The 23,277-nt window shown below is 32.5% G+C and overlaps 1 protein-coding gene across 2 annotated transcripts in view; it reads left to right on the top strand.

Moving 5' to 3' along the window:
• LOC126736004 (dynein axonemal heavy chain 2) overlaps positions 1-23,277 on the top strand; it is an 86,686-nt gene that overhangs the window by 36,189 nt on the left and 27,220 nt on the right. For both annotated transcript variants that reach the window (XM_050440183.1, XM_050440184.1), the window contains exons 34-53: positions 433-582; positions 639-848; positions 1,014-1,117; positions 1,169-1,233; positions 1,285-1,484; positions 1,536-1,743; positions 1,797-2,239; positions 3,885-4,095; positions 4,150-4,348; positions 4,403-4,535; positions 4,583-4,760; positions 5,678-6,098; positions 6,154-6,283; positions 6,337-6,521; positions 6,579-6,786; positions 11,013-11,237; positions 11,290-11,516; positions 11,576-11,747; positions 19,443-19,655; positions 23,016-23,240. In XM_050440183.1, the coding sequence (XP_050296140.1) occupies positions 433-582; positions 639-848; positions 1,014-1,117; positions 1,169-1,233; positions 1,285-1,484; positions 1,536-1,743; positions 1,797-2,239; positions 3,885-4,095; positions 4,150-4,348; positions 4,403-4,535; positions 4,583-4,760; positions 5,678-6,098; positions 6,154-6,283; positions 6,337-6,521; positions 6,579-6,786; positions 11,013-11,237; positions 11,290-11,516; positions 11,576-11,747; positions 19,443-19,655; positions 23,016-23,240 (4,107 nt within the window). The remainder of the gene's footprint in view (positions 1-432; positions 583-638; positions 849-1,013; positions 1,118-1,168; positions 1,234-1,284; positions 1,485-1,535; positions 1,744-1,796; positions 2,240-3,884; positions 4,096-4,149; positions 4,349-4,402; positions 4,536-4,582; positions 4,761-5,677; positions 6,099-6,153; positions 6,284-6,336; positions 6,522-6,578; positions 6,787-11,012; positions 11,238-11,289; positions 11,517-11,575; positions 11,748-19,442; positions 19,656-23,015; positions 23,241-23,277) is intronic.

The raw sequence follows: 23,277 nt of genomic DNA, 5'->3' as shown, positions 1-23,277 counted from the left end.
ATTCCGATAGTTTTGATGTAGTAGGCTGTAAAATAATGACGTTGAGAAAATGTCAAAATTAAATAAAAATTAAACGTCAAAGTAGTTTATTTTATGTATTGTATACAAAATATGTCTAAAATGATCTGAGGAATCTAAAAATTAACATACAGGGTGTTATGTTTAAACTAAACAAGTTGGTATTGGCCACCGTTATCCGATACTTCCTGTATAAAAAGTTTTTATGAAAAAAAATGCGCTATAACTTTTATAGCGCTAAACTATAAAAACCAATCGACTATCTATTTATTAGCTAATTTATTCCATTTGGCTGACACACACTGTATAATCTGTACAGTGCAAATAAATAAATAGCCAGAACTGCAAATGCTATAAAAATGTTTCAGTTGTCACGTATCCAAATTTTCAACATTTTCCTCTCTCTCATTTCAGGTGATCCAACTGTACGAAACTAAAAACTCAAGGCATTCGGTGATGATCCTTGGAAAGACTGGCACAGCCAAGTCCGTCACCTGGAAAACGTTGCAGGGTACCATGGGAAAGCTGAAACATCAAAATAAACCGGGATTTAATATGGTCCAAGTCAGTATCATCACAACGTGCCATGAGTCAACAGCATTAAATGGGAATTTCTCTAGGTATATCCATTGAACCCAAAAGCATTAAATTTGGGGGAGCTTTATGGCGAATATAACCTGAGCACCAACGAGTGGTTGGACGGAGTGATCAGTGCAATAATGCGTAAGACCTGCGCAGAAGAAACGCCAGATGAAAAGTGGATATTGTTTGATGGACCAGTGGATGCTGTTTGGATAGAGAATATGAATAGTGTTATGGATGATAATAAAGTTAGTCCATGTATCCTCTTTTAGTTGTAATTGATACTGTTTTACTATTAAAGACAGAACCTTTTTACGAACTTGTGGCACTCTTTTTATCTCTTCTACCTAATCCTGTAAGGGAGACACTCTGCAATTACAACTTACATTTTGTGATACAATAACATTTAATAGGTGTTGACGCTTATCAACAGCGACCGGATTACTATGCCCGAGCAAGTGTCCCTGCTCTTCGAAGTTGGTGATTTGTCGGTGGCTTCTCCTGCTACAGTCAGCAGGTAAGCATTAAAATAATCGCCTGAATATTTATTTAACTTGAGAGCTTTTAGGTGCGGCATGGTGTATAATGACTATAAGGACTGGGGTTGGCAGCCCTACGTGAGATCATGGCTATGTAAGAGATTTAGTTACTATTTTCGGAACATTGAACATTGAAATATTTCAGACACTCAGAAGCATAAAGGGCAAAAGTGCCAGGATATAATCTGGCGTTACTTCGACATGTACCTGAACATGATTCTGGAATTTAAACGACTCCATTGCATCGAAATCGTGGAGTGTTGCGAGTTGAACTTGGTCTCCTCGTTTTGTAAGATGTTGGAAATATTTATTACAAAAGAAAACGGAGTGAACCCGAACGACGAGGTCGGTACCATCCGTATTAAAACCATTTTAAGTCAATATTTTCGTATGTAGGAGCATTTTGAGGATTCGGTGAGGAACTGGTTCCTGTTTTGCATGATCTGGTCAATTTGTTGCACCACAAATGAGGAAGGCAGAATGAAGTTCGACACCCTCATAAGGGAAAAAGAGGGAGTTTTCCCTATTAAAGATACTGTTTATGAGTACTTTGTTGACGTGCAGAATTACTCTTTTGCCAGTTGGGAAGAGAAGCTGAAATATGGTAATTCGTGCATAAAGTACAAATCAATAGAGGTTTCAATGCGGAATTTTCAGGTTGGAAGTACGACCCAACGTGGCCATTTTACAAGCTAATAGTACCGACCATAGATACAGTGAGGTACGAGTTTGTAGTGAACGCCTTGTTGCATAAAGGTTTCCCGGTTTTGTTAACCGGTCCGGTGGGTACTGGGAAAACGTCTACAGCGCAATCGGTACTGGGAGCCATCAATGCGGGCGATTATACCGTTTTGAATGTTAATATGAGCGCTCAGACGTCCTCGATCAATTTACAAGATGCCATAGAGAGTAGGGTGGAAAAACGTACAAAAGGGCACTTTGCCCCCGCCGGGGGTAAAACGATGATCACCTTTCTAGACGATCTGAATATGCCTGCCAAGGAAACTTATGGTTCTCAACCTCCATTGGAACTGTTAAGGCAATGGATGGATTATGGGTTCTGGTACGATAGGGCCAAACAGACCAGGAGGTACATTGAGGTGAGTTATTTGAGTTTTTACTAGGATGTAGTACTAGCGAGGTCTAACACACTTACTTCAGAAGGAACCAGCCATTTTAACGACAGCAGAATCTGATATAGTATTTTCATCGATCTCGCCAAGGCATTTGACATTATTTCATATTATAGATACTGCTTCAAAAATGGTGAATAATAGACTAATAAATTAGATAAAACTGTGGACTATATAAAAAGAGAAAATGAAGATTGTTCACCTTTAAGCGGCGGTTTGGATCTAGTTGCTGAATTTCCGTGCACTTTATAGTTCAAACCATGGTTTTGAGGCGTCTCTGTTTTCACAAATTTTGATTGTAGAACTAAGGTTTTTGCGGTACATGAAAAGATTATGGTAGTTTCAACGAACAAAACCAATTATAGATTAATTTTACTATTATAAATCTTAACAAAAAATAATTCTCAATACTCTATAGTATTAATGAAAAAACTCTTAATGTTTCAAAAAGTCCATCAAGGATTTTACTGTCCTAAGTTTTGTATGAAAAAGCTGATGAATTTTCCTTAGAAAATTCATCATGAATTTTCTAAGGAAAATTCATCAGCTTTTCATTCAAATTTATTACAAGTTCCCTTAGAGATTCAACCGTCTTGGAGTTATTGAGTGGTTTTGCGATGGATTAAAAAAATATGTATATTGTCGAATGCTTTACAAAATTATATATTAATAATTCATTCAAGGATTTTAGTTTTATATGAAAACTGATTAGTAAAAAGGCTCTTATCAGTTTCCTTGTAGATTCAACCGTTTTGGAGTTATTGAGTAGTTTTGCGATAGATTGAAAAAATCTTGATACTGTCAGAGGCTTTACAAGAATCTAAATATGAAGAATGCATTCACCATAAGTGGTTACAGAAAAATTAATGTATTAAGCGTATAATATTGATTAATTACTGATGTTAAATTCTTTAATATGTTGGGGGATTTGTGGTTTATAAAGTAGCAATTCTTTTCATCTTTGAGGAATAGGCTGTTTGATTTTCCAGTACCTTTTTAATTTTTTTATATAGGAAAAATTTAAACACGTGAAAATGGAAGGTAAAATAAAACTTTAAAAGTATTAGAAGACTTTGATTAAATTATGAAGTATGCTGTGATGTACTGGAAATCATTCTTGGGGCTTTGCAAGAATCTAAATATATTGAAAACTCATTCAAAGATTTTATTGATTTTAGTCTCATATAAAAGTTCATGAGTTTCTTTACCAAAAAGGTCCTAACAAGTTTCTTTGTAAATAAACCGTTTTGGAATTATTGAGTGGTTTTTAGAAAAGTCTTGATGCTGTCAGATGCTCTACAAAAATCTATATACATTGAAAATTCATTTAACGATTTTATTGAATTTAGTTTCATATGAAAGCTGATGAGTTTCTTCACCAACAAAGCCTGGATTAAAAACCTACTCAATTGATACTCTTAAAGGGTTTTTTAACCAACATTCAATTTCTTAAATATCTTTTTCTGCAATTTCCTTACCTTCCTTCTCCGATTTTTCTGTTCCGAGTATAGCAGTATGATCTTGAAAATCCCCTGTCTTTAACTACTTTAAATCTATCTGTATTACAGTGTCCAATCCTTAGGTAATAAATAAAACGATACTAATTCAATAGAACATGCACATCTTGGGTTCAATGGGTCCCCCAGGCGGAGGTAGACAAGTCATCTCCGATCGTCTACAAAGCAGATTCAACTTGATCAACATGACTTTCCCTGACGAGGCGACAATCGAGAGAATTTACGGCACCATGTTGCTTCAGCATTTATCAAATTTCGACGAGGGGGTGAAGCTTGTTGGGAAAACCATCACTGAGGCCACCATTGGTATAATATACCTTCCCCACCTTTACAGTTCTTAATTAATACGGCAATTTGTAGATTTATACAATAACGTGATCCAAAAAATGTTGCCAACCCCGACGAAGATCCACTACCTATTCAATTTGAGGGATATTTCCAAAGTGTTTCAGGGACTGCTAAGGAGCCACAAGGACTACCAGAACGACAAGTCGTCCCTTCTGAAGTTGTGGATTCACGAGTGTTTTAGGGTGTTTTTTGATAGACTTATTGATGATACGTAGGGCAATAACATTTGATGGGATTTTAACGGTTTAATGGTCATTTATTTTAGGGATCAGGAGTGGTTTCAGGTGCAGATGAACGAGCAGCTAGGCAGACACTTTGATCTTACTTTACACAGCCTGTGTCCTGGTAAAGAGATACCTATTTATGCGGATTTCGTGAATCCCTGGAACATATATGAGGTAGAATGAACTAAAGTGGTAACGGGGAATTTCAGGTTTTATTCTAGGAACATGCAGACGAATCTGCCCTAAGGAAGTTCATAGAAAACCAAATGGACGAGTACAATGTGTCACCTGGGGTTGTATCGATGGATTTAGTGTTGTTTAAGGATGCTTTAGAGCACATTTGTAGGATTGTTCGGGTAATATCGCAGCCTAGAGGGAACATGCTGCTTGTGGGCATAGGTAGGTCAGATTTTTGTGATAGCATAGATTATTGAAGGAAGATACCAGCAACATTTTTTTTCACAGAGCTTTTAAGATATTTTCATATTTATTTTATATTAATATAGAGAAACTCATGAGAACTTGACAGTGAAAACCTGCTTCTGGGGAATTTAGGAAGTTATGGCTAGCGAACGTTTCTTGTGCTTCAATATGTTCGTTGACAATTTCGTTAAGGTCCAAGTTATTAGTTAACAATTTTTATTCCTTATTAGATATATAAACTATTGAATATATTCTCATAATAATTTAAATCACTATAGAGGGATTACTCAGCATTACTTTAAGGGTAAAAACATGATGATGTGTTTAGGATTTAAGAATTTAAGGCAATGTTAGTTGAGGCATTTCTTTTGATAATTTTGTTATAAGATTTTCACTACTTTAGAAAATATTTTCAGGAAATAATTGGAATATTTATAAAAGGTTTTTAGTTAAAGAAAGAGGCTTTCTTACCCAATAATTTCAAATGAGAACGTTGTCTGTGCCTCAAAAACTTGTTGAGTTATAGACAATTTAGTCAACGAAGATTCAAAAGACACCAGACCTGAAGTTTTGAAGTGCCTATTCAACATCGAAATTTATATTAATTAGCGGATATTTTTGACCATTGTATAAAGGAATTCTTGAGGATAAATTTTAGGGTAAAAACGTGATTCTAGGTGAAGGATTTGGGTAGTTTAGTAATTCGATGTTTATTGATGATGAAAAAATTACAAAAAGAGGTTATGGGCGCAGTCTATAGATATCAGATCTTATCATATAACAGGCATCAGTAGTAGAACAAGTGATAATTGACATTTAACGGATGTTGCTCGATATATGGTACCACTATAGGGTTTTAACAATTAACAACCAAAAAGATGCTATTTTTTAAGGCGGTAGCGGTAGACAATCCTTATCCAGAATAGCAGCCTACATCTGCGAGTTAAACACCTTTCAAATATCGGTAACACGCAGCTACAGGATGTACGAGTTCAAGGAGGACCTAAAAACTCTATATAACGTAACCGGTATCCAAACTAAACCGACTTCTTTCCTGTTCAACGACACCCAAGTGACCGACGAGGGCTTCTTGGAGGTCATCAATAACATGCTCAGCAGCGGGGAGGTGGCGAACTTGTACAAACCAGACGAGTTCGAGGATGTCAAGAATAAGCTGGAATCTGCGGCAAACAAAGCTGGAATCATGCATACGAACGAGGCGATGTACGAGTTACTTATAACGAGGGTGCGGGCCAATCTGCATATCGTTTTGTGTATGAGCCCTATAGGGGATGCTTTTAGAAACAGGCTTAGGTACAATTATTTAAACAGTTGCAGGGTTCTTTGAGTTATAGAGATTTTCTTTTAGGCAATATCCTGCTTTAGTGAACTGCACGACCATAGACTGGTTCCATGAGTGGCCCAAGGAGGCATTGTTGGAGGTGGCGATGAAGTTTATTGCAGACGTCGATTTTAGCGAGACTATTACTGGAAAAGAGGTTTATATTTTGTAAAGGAATGGTCTCAATCTATAATCCTTATATAAATCTAGGCTAAAACCAGAAGGGAATCCTTGGTCCAAACCACCCAAGAAAAACTAATGCTGGCCACCTCCGAAGCCTTTTCCACCATACACGACTCGGTGGTGCAATATTCCAAACGGATGCTGAACGAAATGAAACGTTACAACTACGTGACACCGACCAACTATTTGGAGTTGGTATCCGGATACAAACGGTACCATGCATAAATGCTGTCAAAAAATAAAAGAAAAATTGATTTATTCTCTTTTAGAATGTTGGCCAGTAAACGCGGTTCCGTATCGGCGCAGGCCAACAAGTTGCGCAACGGTTTGTGGAAAATCGACGATACGAAAGCGAAAGTAACCACCATGTCAATCGAGTTGGAAGAGGCTCAACTTAAGGTGGCGGAATTCCAGCAACAGTGCGATGACTATTTGGTGATTATCGTGGCTCAAAGGAAGGAAGCTGATGATCAACAGGTAACCATTGATATAATAGTAAATTTGATTTTGATTGATTTGATTGATATTATAGTAACAAATAATTCAAGTTTAAAACTTAGAGGAAAGTGTTATAATATTTAAAACGTCTATTAACTTTGTAATATGGTGAGCGACTGTGTAGATCTTAGATTTATTTATAACGAACAACTTTAAATTAAAGGCTCAAATATTAAATATAACTATAAAATCTCTGATCATGAAACGAAAGGTGTAAATGTGATGTCAAAGAATAGTAAATTAAATAATTTTTCATCTAAGGGAATTACAAGTAGGTTAAATATAGATAAATGCACGAAATGCCTTGTAATCTGTGATTGTGGTACATAGCAGCATCAAAACAGTCTCTCGTATGGGCAGACAAAATGCTGTTCCATGGATTAAAGAGGCTTATAAAAATAAAATCTGTAAATATTTGTACAAATAAGTTCAAATATATATTAAGGGAGGAAGAAAAGCTTTTTATGAATACAAAATTGACTGTGTTCTGTTGATTGAAGGCAATCCTAAAAAAAATGTCGGAGACACTTAAATGATCCATTAAAAATTGTGCAGTTATTAAATTTTTTCTACTTGGACAGCATTCAGGATATAGTCAACTAAATAGAGTCATTAAAAATATAAATAAATAAATAAATAATGACTTTTATTAAAACAAAAATCTACATAAACCTCCTATTTATTACATAATCCATAATACAATACCTCAGTCTTCCTTAAGTCCTCAAGTCTTGTAATTCCTCTTAAAATTTTTAGGGCTTAAAGTAAGATAACATTCCGGTATTGAATTGGATTGCTTTACAGTATTATATGAAAAGGATCGCCGGAAGATCGCAGTGGTATGCAGGGGCATAGTTAACTTTCTTACATTTCTAATATCAACATTGTGAATGGTATTTCGAAATACTAAACGCTCTTTTATTGAATTGGGAGAAGACGGATTATTTAGCATCTTTAATAAGAAACAAGAAAAGTGCAAAATTCTACGATCATTCATATATAACCACCCAAGGTCCTTATATAAGTGTGAAATATGATCAAATTTGCGCAAACCACAGATAAACCTCAAGCAAGTATTTTGTACCTTCTGTATGCGATTCTTGCTCTCTAAATCCAAAGAAAAACCATAAACTTAGTCCCAGTATGTAAAATTAGAGACAAAAAAAAAAGACAAGAGTTTCACATAAGCTTTTTTAAGGTATTTACTTAATATGTGTCTATTAGTGTATCAAATTTTCAAAGAAAAAAATAATTTTTGTATAAGTTTTCTTAAATGTTCTTGAAATCTTTGTTGAATATCGATAATAACCCTCAAGTTTTTAGTACTGTCTGATCGAATTATTTATAATTATATTTTAAACTTTGATCAATATTGTGATATTAACACTTACATAAATGACACAAGTACCATGAATTCCTCCTATTTTCGTTCATTAAGCAGAAAATTCGTGTTTCAACATATCAATAAGGTAGCTTCTGATGGAATAGACTTCGTTTTTCTTAAATCAATGTATCACATACAATACCCATTACTGAATTTCATAAACTCTGAAAATTCTGTAAATAGGTAAAACGCCAAAAGACCTAAAGTGCTCAATTGTAAAACCCATTCCAAAAATACAGAACCCAAGGAAACTAGGACGTTATCATCGTATCAATATGCCTCCAGCAATTGAAAAAATTGTTGAAATACTTATTTATGATCAGTTAATCCGATTCTGTTCTGAAAATGATTTAATATATAAAAAACAATCAGAATCACTCATGTACGTTTGATAAAAATAATTACTTTTGCATACTTGAAAGCATCTGAGGAATGATGGCGAGACAATTGGAGTTGTATTCTTGGACTTAAAGCGAGTCTTTAAAAAAATTAGTTTTATCCTTTTTTAAATCTTACATATCTGAAAGAAATTAATTGTTCAAATGTAATAATATTTTGTGGCTGAAAAATGTGAAGCTGTTTATGGGCTTCCACAGGAAAGCTTCCTTGAACCACTGTGGTTTCTCGTGCATATCAATGACATAACATCAATTTGCCGATGACACAACAAATTCTCAATGTTATTTCAGGAGTTTAATGTCATTTAAAGTTCCTGCCAGACATTTAAAGCCATTGTAGAACATCTTCTGTACTATTGGGATACTTCTTGCTTCCTTAGGCCTTTGAAGTAATTTCTTGTTTCTTCCAGGCATTTGAGACAATTTTTTATTTTATTCCAAACATTTCAATTAATTCTCAATATTGTTTCAGTTTATCTGAAGTTCTTGCCAGACATTTAAAGCCATTGTTTAGTATCTTCTGTGTTATTGGGACGCTTGTTGGTTCTTTAGGCCTTGGAAGTAATTTCTTATTTCTTCTAGGCATTTGAGGCAACTTTCTATTTTATTCCAGATATTTCAACTAATTGCTAATATTATTCCAGGAGTTTGATGTCATTTAGGGCTCCTGCCAGACATTTAAAGCCATTGTTTAATATCTTCTGTATTATTGGGACACTTCTTTCTTCCCTAGGCCTTTGAAGTAATTTTTTATTTCTTTCACGCATTTTGCCTACTTTCTGTTTTATTCAAGAGATTTCAACCAGTTCTCAATGTTACTTCAGGAGTTTGATGTCATTTAAAGTTCCTGCTGAACATTTAAAGTCATTGATTATTATATTCTGTGTTATTGGGATACTTCTTGCTTTCTTAGGCTTTACAAGTAATTTCTTATTTCTTCCAGGCATTTAAGGCAACTTTCTATTTTATTTCAGATATATATAAAGATATTTTCATTTATAGCCAATATCTTCTGTATTATTGAGACATTTGTTTCCTTAGACCTTTAAAGTAATTTCCTATTTGAGTATAAATAAAACAAATAAATAAAACGCTAAAAATGTTTGTATTAAACTGAATAGTAAAAATATTGAATTTGTTGTCAAAATGCCTTGTATTGATATTAGATAGTCGGTCAAATTTAAATGATTTTTTTTTAAGTATGTCATTGGTAAAGTGGTTAAGGAAAATGGGTTTTTGTATTTTTTAGGATGCAGACTATATTTATAAACAAAAACATTTATGTTAATAGCATAATAAAGCCACAATTTGAATATTGTTTCGGAAACAAAACAGATATAAATAAGTTGCAAATACTGCAAAATAGAGCCATGTCAATTATTTTAAATAAGATCATTGTTTTAAAGATAATCTTGTTTCATTTATTTATACAATCTAGCATGGTCTTCTACCTCCATATTTGCAGGATTTCCTAAAAAGAAATAATATATTCACAATTATCAGACAATGCAATAAAACAACTTTATGCAAACACCTTAAAAAGGCCTTTAACCTCTTTTGGTCTGTCATTGTACAACCTGCTGCCAAATAACTTAAAATTGGGATATTTTATAAGAACAAAAAAAAAATTAAGAAATATACGTTTATTAAATTTGTATTAATTATTATCTCAGTTGCAATACAGACCTGTAGACATCTAATTATATTAATAATTAAGATTCTTTAGTACCTATTTGTGTAGGCTTTGTCACGGTAAATTATTCCCTATTGTTTTGCACTAGGAGTTTTTATGGTTTAAAATTGATGACTAGGTTGCTGGTTTTTAAGAAAACAATAAAGTGAATCAAAAGTTTATACAAGAAACAGAGAGTAAAATATTTCATGTAAGTTCTAGTGATACAAAAGAAAGTTTTATTACCAACTGCTACTGTTTATGCAGAAGATAAGCAAGGTAAATTCCAAGTTCTGCTAGATGGCGAATCTCAAAGTACTTTTTTCAGAGTATTTATGTAAAAAATGAGGGTAAGCTATGAAAAGAGTCTTATTTTCACACAAGTTCTGGATTTCTTAGAAATCCATAGTGCACAACAATTTTCCTAGGCCTTATTATATTACAATATAAGCTACTATTATAATTTGATATTGGAACTTTTAATCATTTCTGGTAAATGTTTTATAAGTTAAGCTTTTGTTTAATTTAGGACGAATTTTCTCAATATCAAATTTTGATGGTTTTTCCAAATAAATGGTTAGATTCCATTACATTACCTACTTTTAATAATTTTTATTCACTGACAAGATTTAAGCGATCCGAACTGGTCTCCACAGACTATATAATTGTTAACTCCCTGAGTAATTTCTTTCTGTCAGAAATAAACTAAAAATGTTCTTGGAATATTTGATCCAATATAAATAATTTCCAGAAAGAAGTAGCCAAGAAAAGCATCAAAATCGGCGAAGAGGAGATACAATGCAAGAAGCTCGCGGATGTAGCGCAAGCGGATCTAGACGAAGCGATGCCTGCCCTGGAAGAAGCCGTCAGAGCCCTGGATTCTCTCAGTAAAAAGGACATTAGCGAAATGAAAAGCTACGGAACCCCCCCGCAGAAAGTCAAAATGGTGATGGAAGCGGTTAATATCCTAAAAGGAGTATGAGAGACGACGAGTGTATAAATCCTCTTTTAAAAGTGGTCCGTTATAGGTGGATCCTAGTTGGGCGGAAGCCAAACGTCTCCTGGGCGAGATCAACTTCCTAAAAGACCTTAAGGAGTTCGACAAGAACCACATTTCGGAGAAAACGATGAAGAAAATCGCGAATTACACCATGAACGAGGAGTTTGTGCCCGATAAAGTGGGCATCGTTTCGTTGGCCGCCAAGTCGCTCTGCCTATGGGTTATTGCCATCGAAAAATATGCCAAAGTGTGGAAGTAAGGACGCCGTTTAAAGTCGCGATTATTCCAGATATAAATTTAAAATGTTATTTCAGAGTGGTAGGACCGAAAAAGGCGAAACTGGACGAAGCTTTGGATTCACTTAAAGAGAAACAAGCGATGCTGGCCGAAGCGCAAGCGAAACTGGCCGAGCTCAATATGTACCTTCAAAAGTTGCAAAAGGAATACGACGAGAAGTTGGAGCAGAAAGAGGAATTGAATAGGAAGGTTTGCATATTCAATTTTTATTTCCGGATAAACTTCAAACAGCCACTACTGCTGTTCCTGGGTCTGTTTTTAAGGTTTTGTTTACTAGACCTCTGGCATTCGCGAACTGCTTATGAGCTGCCACAAAATTTTGAAGAAATATTACGCAAAAGTAGAGATGTGTTTAAAACATTTTCAATGCTACATTTTGAATGTATAAAATACTTTTAGAAAACAGGAACCTAGAGGCGAAACATTTTCAATAGTCTTATCAATTATACCCAGAGAGCATTCTTTAAGCCATTGGATCCAATGAATGTCCCTTTTTGAACAAACCGGCTATCCTATGGACATCCAAATGATATCCAATGAATATTTAATCGAGAGTCATACACTTTTGGATGTGGAATCCATTATTTGTCCTTTAATGTACTCTTAGCTGTACCAATTTTGGACACTGAGAATTTCGCTACAATTAAAAAAAGAAAAACATTTAAATTACTACATACAATTTATCCCTTGTTTGCACGTCAGAGCCATTTTCATATGGCTGTTTCTATCGGATTCTGATCAGCTCCAACTTATTATAACTTTTAACACTTTTTGAAAAAATCACTAAAAATTAGGATATTGACATTTTTCTTACTGGTGTGCCTGGAAAAAATAAAATAATTTGTCTCTTGTTGACAACTGTATGTCCTGATTTCTAGTGACTATAACTATTGGTTTCTGAGATACTCTAATGGCTTTTCAAGTTTAAAATTAGGATATGGGTAATATGCTGTAAGAAATAAAATGAATGGTCTAAATTTATATTAATTGCTCCACATATGTTTTGGAGATAAAAACTAGCAACCTGATGAACTAAAAGTAAAAGTAGGCGATTGGTCAAAATTACGAATAAATTCAATTTACTGCGCGGCCATTTCAAGCGATTTGGATTTTTTTTATAAAATACGAAAATGCATTCAAGTATATTTTTAAACCATATATTTATTGAATGTCATTACAGTCATTACGCTGTCATGGCAGAGTAAATGTCAGTGGTTTCAAGTTTTTTTATGGTGAATATTAATTTTGTAATCAAAGTAAGTAGATATATTTTTTCATTTAGCGTAATAATAAGGGTTTTTTGTCCCGTCCACAACCAAATTCTTAGAAAAGTAGGCATATCCCACTAAATAATGAAAAGTTTGAACTTTCGATTTTATTTTTTCTTGACTTGCATTTAGGACAATATTATAGTAAAAGATTTTTTTTGTATCATGTTACTATTTTGCAAGAAAATTTTATAAATAAATTGTCCCGTCCGCAACCCATACATTAAAAAATATATAAAAATAAGATCCTATTAATATATATATCGAAAATATTTAATTTTTAATGCAAAACGGGCTGCAAAGTACTTATTTTAAGTAAGTTTTTTTTAATTTTTGGTGATCTATATGTATATCGCAACCGATTCGCTGAGGGCTGATACTCCACGAAGCCAAAAAAAAAAACATTTTTTTTTAATGAAATTTATTATTATTATTTAATTTTAAGATAATTTTTCTCGATCAATCTTATCCCAACTTATGAGTCCATATTTTTTTACAGAAAATATGGCACCTAAGACAAATAAAGAAAAATCTATAGATTTTAGAAGAAAGCTCAAAGAAAATGTTGAGAAGCACATGCGTTTTAAAGAGAAGGATGCCAAAAGAAAAAGAGACAGCAGAAAGAAGCAGAAGAGATTGATTCAGGAAGGTTTTTTTACGAAAGATATGATAAATGCAAAGAAAAGACAGGAAACATTAAGAAAACGGTTGTATCGTCAGAGAAAAAGGGAAGAGTTGCAAGTTGAGAAAATCCAATCATCAGATAATATCAGCTCATTTAAAACGCCACAATCGATGGGAAAGGTGGTAAAGAAAGTTAAGTGTGTATTGCCGAAGTGTTCTGAGCAAAAAAAGGAGGTTTTAAAGAAATTTTTTTTATGCCGAATTTCCAAAAGAAACAAGTTTAGTCTGGGCAGAAAAAGTAACACCTTGGAACAAATTGGAAAGCCAACTTAAGGAAAGTGTTGAACGGTTTTACACCAGGGATATGATAAGTAGACAGGCGCCAGGGAAAAGAGACGTTATCGTTTTAAAAAATGAATCAGAAATCAAAGAAAAAAAGCAAAAGCGGCACATGAATGTTACTGTAAAGGAAGCTTATCAGTTGTTTATACATGAAAATCTCGAATTAGATGTTAAACTAACAAAATTTTACGAATATCGACCCAAACATGTCTTGCTAAGTTCCCAAATGCCTCACGACGTTTGCGTTTGCAAGTACCATGCGAACTTTAATTTTTTGGTTGAGGCTATTTGGTTGAGGATACCGATATTGAATTTGCTTTGGTGCCTTTAAATACCGATTTGGAGACCGAAATAAAATGGAAAAGGTGGCAAGTCAATCTTTATAAACCCCAAGTATTAGAAGTATCTGGTACTTTAAAAGCTGCTTTGGATCAACTGCAAGATTCTATGGAGAAATTTAAAGTTCATTGCTTTGTAAAAACCACACAAGAACGCAATTTTGAGAAAGAAAAAAATTATATAAATGAAGAAAAAGTTGTCCTGCAAGTAGACTTCGCAGAAAATTACTCATGTATAAGTCAGGACGAGATACAAAGTGCGCACTGGAGCCACAGACAGGTCACAATATTTACGGCAGTAGCCTGGACTAAAAATACCCATCATTCGTTTGCTATCATCAGCGATGAGTTATCACATGATAAGTTTGCAGTCTGGGCATTTCTAAAAGAAATAGTTCATTGGTTAAGAAATGCCTATAGTACTTTGAGAACTGTATCGATATTTTCTGATGGCTGTTCAGCACAGTTTAAAAATAAGTTTACTCTATCGAATTTATGTCATTTTCATGAAGATTTCGATATATCTGGCTTTTGGAGTTTCTTTGCCACTTCTCACGGGAAGGGGGCTGTAGATGGAGTAGGAGGGAAGCTTAAAAGAGTAGCCTGGGAAATGGTGAAAAGTAGAAAACTACTTATTAATAATTCCAAAGACTTTTTTAATGCACTTAATGGTAAAACCAATATAAATCTTATACGTTTCAAGCCAAAAGACTCAGGATAACAAAAACATGTTAACCGCTCGATAGGAAAGTGTCCTGCCCATTGCAGGGCTCCAATCATGCCACTTTTTTAGGCCTGTCTCCGAAAAAATATTGGAAATTGGTCAGACCCATTAAAACAATATAAGAAAGATATCTGTAACAAAACATTATAATCATTAATTATTTATTGTTGAACTAATTCGTCGTTATCATTCCCTTTAATTTAGTTGTATTACATAGTATATTGTTATTTATACTAAAATAAATTATAAAAAAATATTCTAAAGTTATTAAAGTTTTTTGTCCGGTCCACAACCGTCCCGTCCACAACCAATAAATATTATTTTTTAGTTACGAATTCTTAAAGAAAAAGTCTTTCTTAATCATTTAATGTGATTTACTAGTATTTTGTTGAAAATTAAAAACGATATCTTTTTTCTTAAAACAACCATTTCAGAAATTTTGGTTGTTTTTTTATATAACATAAATGATACGGAATTTTCCGGTCCCGTCCACAACCGTCGTTTATTGCTATTATCTCTACTATAAAAACATGTTGCTTGCATTTATATTTTTTAAAATATTATCCAATTAATAGAGAATATATTTGCTAATTTTGGTGAAGAAATATTACCTAACAAATTGGCAACATTTTTTTTCGCATATCCTATTTTGTAATTTGTCCCGTCCACATCCTTGAAATGGCCGTGCGAGAATTCTTATAAAAATTTAGTCGTGTCAAACAGCCTTAATCGTTTGAAAATAATTTAAAATAGATCAACCTTTATAAAAGCAATTTTAATGTTTTTTTTCGATACTTTCATCATTGGACAACGGTCAATTAATATTCATTCCTTCTTGGACATAGTGGATATTAATTGGACTAATTTTGGATGTCCATTGGACAAAAGGTGCTATCTGGGTAAGATATTTAATTATTAATGTTATTGAAACTTCTAAAACTATGATATATATATAAGAATATATATATTCACCAGTTTCAAACTCTATATAAAAATACCTACTACTCGACCATATATATCCAAGTGGCCGATGAAATGCGCAGACGAAAGAGTAAGTGGGCAACAGAAACATATTTTTACTGAGTTTGCATCCGTCATATTCTAGCCGTGAAATTTACGAATGTGCGTTTTATAATTTAAAAAAAAATGTTTTAAAAGGTTTTATAATTTTTATTCTTTTTGAAAATCTTAATTTTTCTAGGCGTTTTTTTTTTAAGAAAATTAAACCGGTTATAATAGCCTAATAAAAATAAACATTTAAAATGAAGTTTTCATTTAAATTACTTATTTTTAAAATATCTCATAATTGTAAAAACCGGCGACATATTTTTTTTTGTCCTAAACAAACATAATGATTTTTTCTTACAAAAATGTATGTAATCTGTCCATTCTATTTTTACAATTTACTTTATAGCATAATATTTTCCTAGATAAAAATGTCTTACCCTGTTTGTACTGGACTTTTTTAATGTTAAATTCAACATAATGTAATGTACTTACTTATTTTAATAAAAGATGCTTACAAATTCATATAATATTTTAAAGCCAAATAATTATGAATAATATTATTTACAAATATACAAAATTTACAAATTAAGATTGTTTTATCACTTTCTGATTCACTATTAGTTTCATGTACATTAATTATAGAAGCTGATACACAACACTATCTAGTGATGGTTCTTTTGACATATATTCTTGTTTAATGTTTTCTGGCATGCTCAGAACGATATTTCCATTTGTCGGGTGAAAATTCTTTAAAAAATTCATCACACTATCTCATAACGTGATTAATATTAAATTTTACGTTTTGTTGCATAACCCTCTGATTCAGTCTAAACTAACTCAATTGGACTTAGATCTGGAAGATATGATGGTAATCGTAACACGTGAGGACCTTTTGCATTAAATTATCCTTTTCTAATGTGATAATTTTAGGAGAATGTTTTCAACTCTGTAATTCGCATTGCAATCAATTTAACATACCTGGGTATAACGTCTATTATAATAACGCTAAATACAATAAAAACTCTATATTTACTCTCAGTAAAATAAAATTAGACATCCAGGGTGTATGCTTTGGTATAACTGGTTTATATAGGCCACCATCCACTAACGAAAACGATTTTATTGAGGATATAAATTCCTGTTTTATAAATAATTTAAAGAGTGACATTGATATCTTTATTGGTGATACAAACTTTCATATTTCTGATGATCGTAACAATCAAATTAATTTGTATTTATCAACATTGAACAAATATGGATCTTTGTCTGCTAGTTGTATTGATCATTTATTTGTGCGAAGTAAATTAAAAATAAATAAGTTAAACGCATCATTATACTCAAAAATAATCACTATACGAAACTATAATAGGATAAAATCGTTGATTACAAATGGCGTCATAGAGTCAATAAAAAAAGAGACAAACTTAAAAAAATGGTTAAAAAATAAAGAAAATAATGTAATGGTAATAATAAAATACTTATAAAATGCAAGTAAGACAATAACAAAATAAATGAAAACAAAAATAATATTAAAAAAATGTATAAGTTAGTATCTGAAGCTTCAAATGAACAAACAAATAAAAGCAATGATAACATAAATATTTTAAATAACAACGGACAAGGTTTTGAAAACGACAAAAATATGGCAGACTATTGCAATGATTATTTTATTAATGTTGGAGTACATATGGCAGACAAAATTGTAAATAGCGAAGTCAATGTGGATAGTAAAATTAGTAATAACTGTTCAATTTTTCTATATCCAGTACAAATCAATGAACTAATCAAAAATATAAATTCTTTAAAAAATATTCATGTTTATATATTAAAACCACTTATACATATTATAAATTTAACTTTTAAGACCCGTATTATTCCTATCTAATTTAAAACAACTATTGTTACACCAATTTATAAGTGTTATGAATAACTTTGGTAAGATATTTGAAAAATGTCTTAAAGATCTTGCTTTCTTTGGGGAAAACTGCATTATTTCAAAAAATCAGTCTGGATTTGTTGAAAAACACATGCAATATATAAGTTAGTAGCAGAAATAACAACCAGTGTGCCCCATACAAAGCTACTTAACGAGTTAGTGCATTATGGAATTAGAGGCAATGTGTTACAACTGTTTGAATCATATCTTAATGACCGCAAACAAATAATGAAAATTAGAGACACTTTCAGTGAGCCAGTGAGCATAAAAATTGGCGTTCCCCAAGAAACAGTTCTTGGCCCCAAATTATTTATCTCCTATCTAAATTCCTTGACAGATCTGGATGTTGATGCTGTTACAATATCCTATGCTGATAATACTGTTATGCTTTTCTAGGGAGAGACTTGGGAGAATGTGAAAGAAAAGGCACACAGGGGTTTAATAAAAATAAAACACTGGCTGGACCATCATAAATTAACACTTAATTTAAACAAATCTAATTACATAGTTTTCTCTGCCTTTACAGCAAATCGCCCTAGATCTTCGCGTATCTCGGTACCAAATTTTGAAACTGATATTAAGGAAGTAAATAATACAAAATATTTGGGTATAATAATTGGCAAAAACTTGAAGTGAGAAAGTCATATGTATAATCAAACTAAAAAATTACATCAGGAAATTTATATAAATTTTACATTTTAAGAAAAAAATATTGTCTAAAAAGTTATTGATAGTAATATATAATGCATTAGTTGAGTCACTTATACGGTACGGCATTTTGGTATGGGGAGGTCCCTATTACACCATTTTAAACCAACTGAACGTCATACAGAAATATTCCTTAAAAATAATTTATAAGAAGAACAAACGTTATCCAACCCATTTATTATTTACAGATTTTTCTAAATGTGAGATCAATATATATTCTAACATCATGTTGCTATACCTATAAACAAAATAATAAAAACTATATTGACCATCAGCAAAATACCAGATCAAAATCTCATAAAAATCTGAAGATTCCACAAAATCACAAAAATGTCAATAAACGATTTTTAACATATTTTGGACCTAAAATATATAATTTGTTACCAGTAGATATTAGAAAAATAAAAAAAATTAAATTTTCTTGAAAAAATGTAAATCTTATATAGTCACCAACTACACACTAACTTTTGAAAATCTGTTTTGAAGAAAAAAAAATAAATTTGATTTATATGTATAGAATAGGTATAGGTTTAGTTTTAGTTCATAATGATTTAAAATAAAATTGGTATAATTTGAATAAACTCTAATAAGTTATAATAGATTTATGTAAATTTATATGGACACATACAGCAGTTCATTCAGCTAGGTGCTTTACAAAATATATATTAAGTATTAAGTATTATCTGTTGATGTCAAAAAAATATATTAATAATGGACAATAATATATAAAACTCAATTAAAATCAAAAAATTAAAGACTCATCTATTTCATAACGTTTATATTTTGGTTTGTGAGGCTTTATTATATCACATAACTGTATCGTTAACATAGATGCAATTTACTCGGCTATAACATTGCGATGTAAATTAACATGCCTCTCTCTATGTATTATGTATGTTATATAATATGTTATACTTGTAATTTGTAACTTTTTAGGCGGAACTATTGAAACTGAAGCTAGAACGAGCTGCCACCTTGGTGGACTGTTTGGCAGGAGAGAGGCAACGTTGGGAGGAAACGGTCAAAGTTCTCGATTTAAAGTACACGTTTTTGCCGGGCGATTGTTTGTTGGCAACCGCTTTTGTTTCGTATTTGGGGCCGTTCGTGAGCTCTTACCGGGAAGAGATGATTGGGATGTGGCAGAAACTGGTAAGACACAAAGACTTTCTACTTAGAAAAGTCTTCCAAGGAAGGTTTAGTTATTAGTTTTTTACAGGCAGTTAAAACTTATGTTTTTCATATCCCAGACACTCTAAGGTATTTTTTCCTTTAAAAGCATATTTTTTTACATACCCAGATGCACTGACTGCCGTGCTTTGACAAGAGGTCGTATCGGATTTTATTAAAGTTTTGAGATATCTAAAGATTTAAAATATATTTAAAAATATTGGTATGCCACCGTTTTAATTAAAAACTCTTTCTGCTAGGCTAAAATTTATTAAATTTTTGTATGTGACCCAGTCCAAATAAAGTTTTAAGCTTTAAAATTTTTGTGAGGCCTCATCTCTTTGTCTCATAAATATTTTTTCAAATTTTTGTTTATCCATGGAGGCTTAGGCTTTATTTTAAGAATCTCTTTAACAGGCGCTTGATGATTAAATAAGGTAAAAATTATTTTTTTAGAATGGGTATTTGCAACCAACAAAATAACTTTAATTATTTTTGGTTTGTCCGTTTAGTAACTGCCAAAAATCTTTACGAAAATGTGTCTTTTTTTATTCCCTCGTATTCGCAGGTATGCCCGCTAAAATTTTTACCTTGATTAGTGATGAACATTCATAGGCTTATAACCAAGGACTTGGTTATTATTCTATGTGAGCATTAAATAATTTGTCATAATAAGTTCACTGCATAAAAATTCTACATTAAAAAACTCAGCTATGAGTTACACTACTGAAGAAAAAGTACTAATGCTTAAATGGTTTTACCAAGACAATAGTTCCGAGAGATTTTAGACTTGTTTGCAGCTTCATTTCTGAACAGGCCGGTACCAGGAAAGTCAACAGTTAATAGAACTGTTGCAAAATTTGAGCAAAAGGGCACTGTAGTAAATAATTGCAAATGTGAGGCAAACAATAAACGAAACAATCAGCAAAGGCAAAAAAACGAAGAAAATGGTAGAGACTTGCAGGTTTTTTTACACGTAAATAAAGGAAAAATAAGTACAAGAAATCTTGGAGAGATCATACAACTGTGCTTCGGGCTTTAAAAAAATAGAAATATTTCTCGTACAAATATAGAAGACATCAGGAGCTTAGAGATGGTGATGGATTACGGTGGCAGGAGTTCTGTTTGGATATGATCGAAAGGGCAAACATGGATAGCGATTTTATAAGAAATATTTGCTTTACAGATGGATGTAATGTTACTTTAAACAAAGAACCCAACAGCAAAATTATCGATTTTGAGATAAAGGAAATCAGCATAGATATGTAACAACACGAACTCAGTATCCACAGAAAGTTAATGTTTGGGCGGGGTTTATTCATTTTTTGTTTTATTTATTTATTTATTTAAATACAAGGCTCTCCTACAGATAGACTAAGCAATCCAATAACAGGGAAGCACAAAATATCTTATGAATTTAAGTACAAGTAAGCGCTTTGCCAAATATTACATTTTCACCAAACCTAACAAATATACCAAGTAACATAAACGCAACTACCTTATTCAATAATATCTCTTATAAACAATAAAAAAGTATCTATACATATGAATAATGACAATAGGAAAAATAGGACAATATTTATCGAACCTTGCGAAATTAGGTGGAATTTCTTAAGTATCGCTTAAATGAAGCCATACTGGAGAGAAATATATCTGAACAACGAAGAGTTAGACAAATAGTTTGAAGAATATCTTGAGATGCTAAAGGTCGATCTATTACGCAAAATATAAGGATTGACGTTGATATGTCAATTTTCCAGACAGAAAGGGCAGTCTATTAAATTATTATCAATTTTATAAATCAACATTGTTTCTACGACTCTCTAAGGGCTTCATACCATAAAACTTTAAGTTATCATAGTAAGTAAAAAAAATGTCTTCGTTTATTAAAGCGGAAATTTACTATATTGACAAACTTGCGTTGTACCCTTTCAATTTGGTCAATATATTTGTGATAAATCAAATTCCAAGCTACTGCTGCATACTCTATAGTAGGTTGAACGAATGCATTGTATAGATTTTTTAGAGCTTTCTGAACAATGTTTTCTATATGAACGTCGAAACAGTCTGGAATCCAACGTCACACCTAAATCCTTAATAAACCATCTGCATATGCAAGATATGTACATATAGAGAAACATTGACCAATGTCATTTAAAAAGATTGAGAACAAAATCGGTCCCAAATGAGAACCTCGCGGTACTCCTGAAGTTATGGTTGTACAAGAAGACTTAATTCCATTTACGACAACGTACTGAGAGCGATTCGTTAGATAACTTTTAGTGAGTTTGAGTAAGGCCCCGTGCACACCGAAATTCTCCAACTTTACGAAAAGTGTAGGATGATGTACCTTCAAAAGCCTTGGAAAAGTCGGTGTACACGGCACAAGTTTCCCGACCCCTTTCCATACTTTCGCTTATACTCTGAGTAAATGGTATTAAGTTGGTTATTACCGATCTGTGAAACTATTCTTTCTCAATCGAAATTTAAATGCAAATTATTATTTAGAACTAGTTGAGGAACAAATTTTTCCGAATTTAAATAATCTTGCCGGGGAAAATCAAGAGCTTTGGTGGTATCAAATGGATGGTTGCCAATATCAATGGATATTGGGAGCCAGTGTCAATGATATTGGCCTGCGACACGTAATAAATTGAGCACCAGGGTCTCCTGATCTCATTTAAAAAGTAAAATTTATAATGATAAGAATTATCCAAATCTCGAGTTAAAAAATGCGATTTCGATGGAATTTAAACAAACTTTAGTTTATCAATTAGCGAATGTTAAAAATGAGTTTTACGATCGTTTCGGTACGGAGGAATATTTGAATATTTGTTATAACAATTTTGTTAAGTTAATATTTTAGTTTCATAAACTATATTTAATAGAAAAATTAAGTTCTTTAAATATTTCGTGGTTTATATTATAATAATTTGTGTGCATACGTACGACTGTACGAATTTTCAATATTAATTTAATTAAAATCACAATTTACTTGGCAGTTTACCCTTACCTAACTTTCTCACCTTGAGCGATACCTGTAAGTATGGGGCGACAAAATAGACAACATTTTCACTAAGATTTTTCGCCAATAACTGAAATAGGTAAACCTACAAAATTAAAAGTTGTCTTGTTGGTTGCAGATTTTAGTGCTCTTTAAATTACATACTCTTAATACATTTTTTCTCTAAGATAATTAGGTGACCCTATATTTGACCCTATTAAAAATTACATGGGATTTCCTATGTCCCGCCTGGCGGTGCAACACCCTATATATGGTCTTTTGGCTATACTATGCTTTAATACTTATAAAGAACTATTTTTTTTCTCAACAATTCTTAGATGGTCACAGTAGAAATCCCCACCTCGAGTGACTTCAGTGTAATTCCATTTTTGAGTGACCCAACTACCATTCGCGAATGGTGTATCCAAGGCTTACCAGCCGATAACTTTAGCACCGAAAACGGGATCATCGTCACCACCGGGTCCAGGTGGCCATTGGTGATCGATCCCCAATGCCAGGCGATGAAATGGATCAAAGCGATGGAGAGCAAAAACCACTTACAAGTCAGTTAATGTGTAATATATGGTAATTGAATAGATC

The sequence above is a fragment of the Anthonomus grandis genome, chromosome 5, assembly GCF_022605725.1.
Source record: "Anthonomus grandis grandis chromosome 5, icAntGran1.3, whole genome shotgun sequence".
In the NCBI taxonomy this organism is placed as follows: Eukaryota; Metazoa; Arthropoda; class Insecta; order Coleoptera; family Curculionidae; genus Anthonomus; species Anthonomus grandis.
The sequence above is the reverse complement of the archived record's forward strand: the minus strand, read 5'-3'. Positions and strand labels throughout refer to the sequence as shown.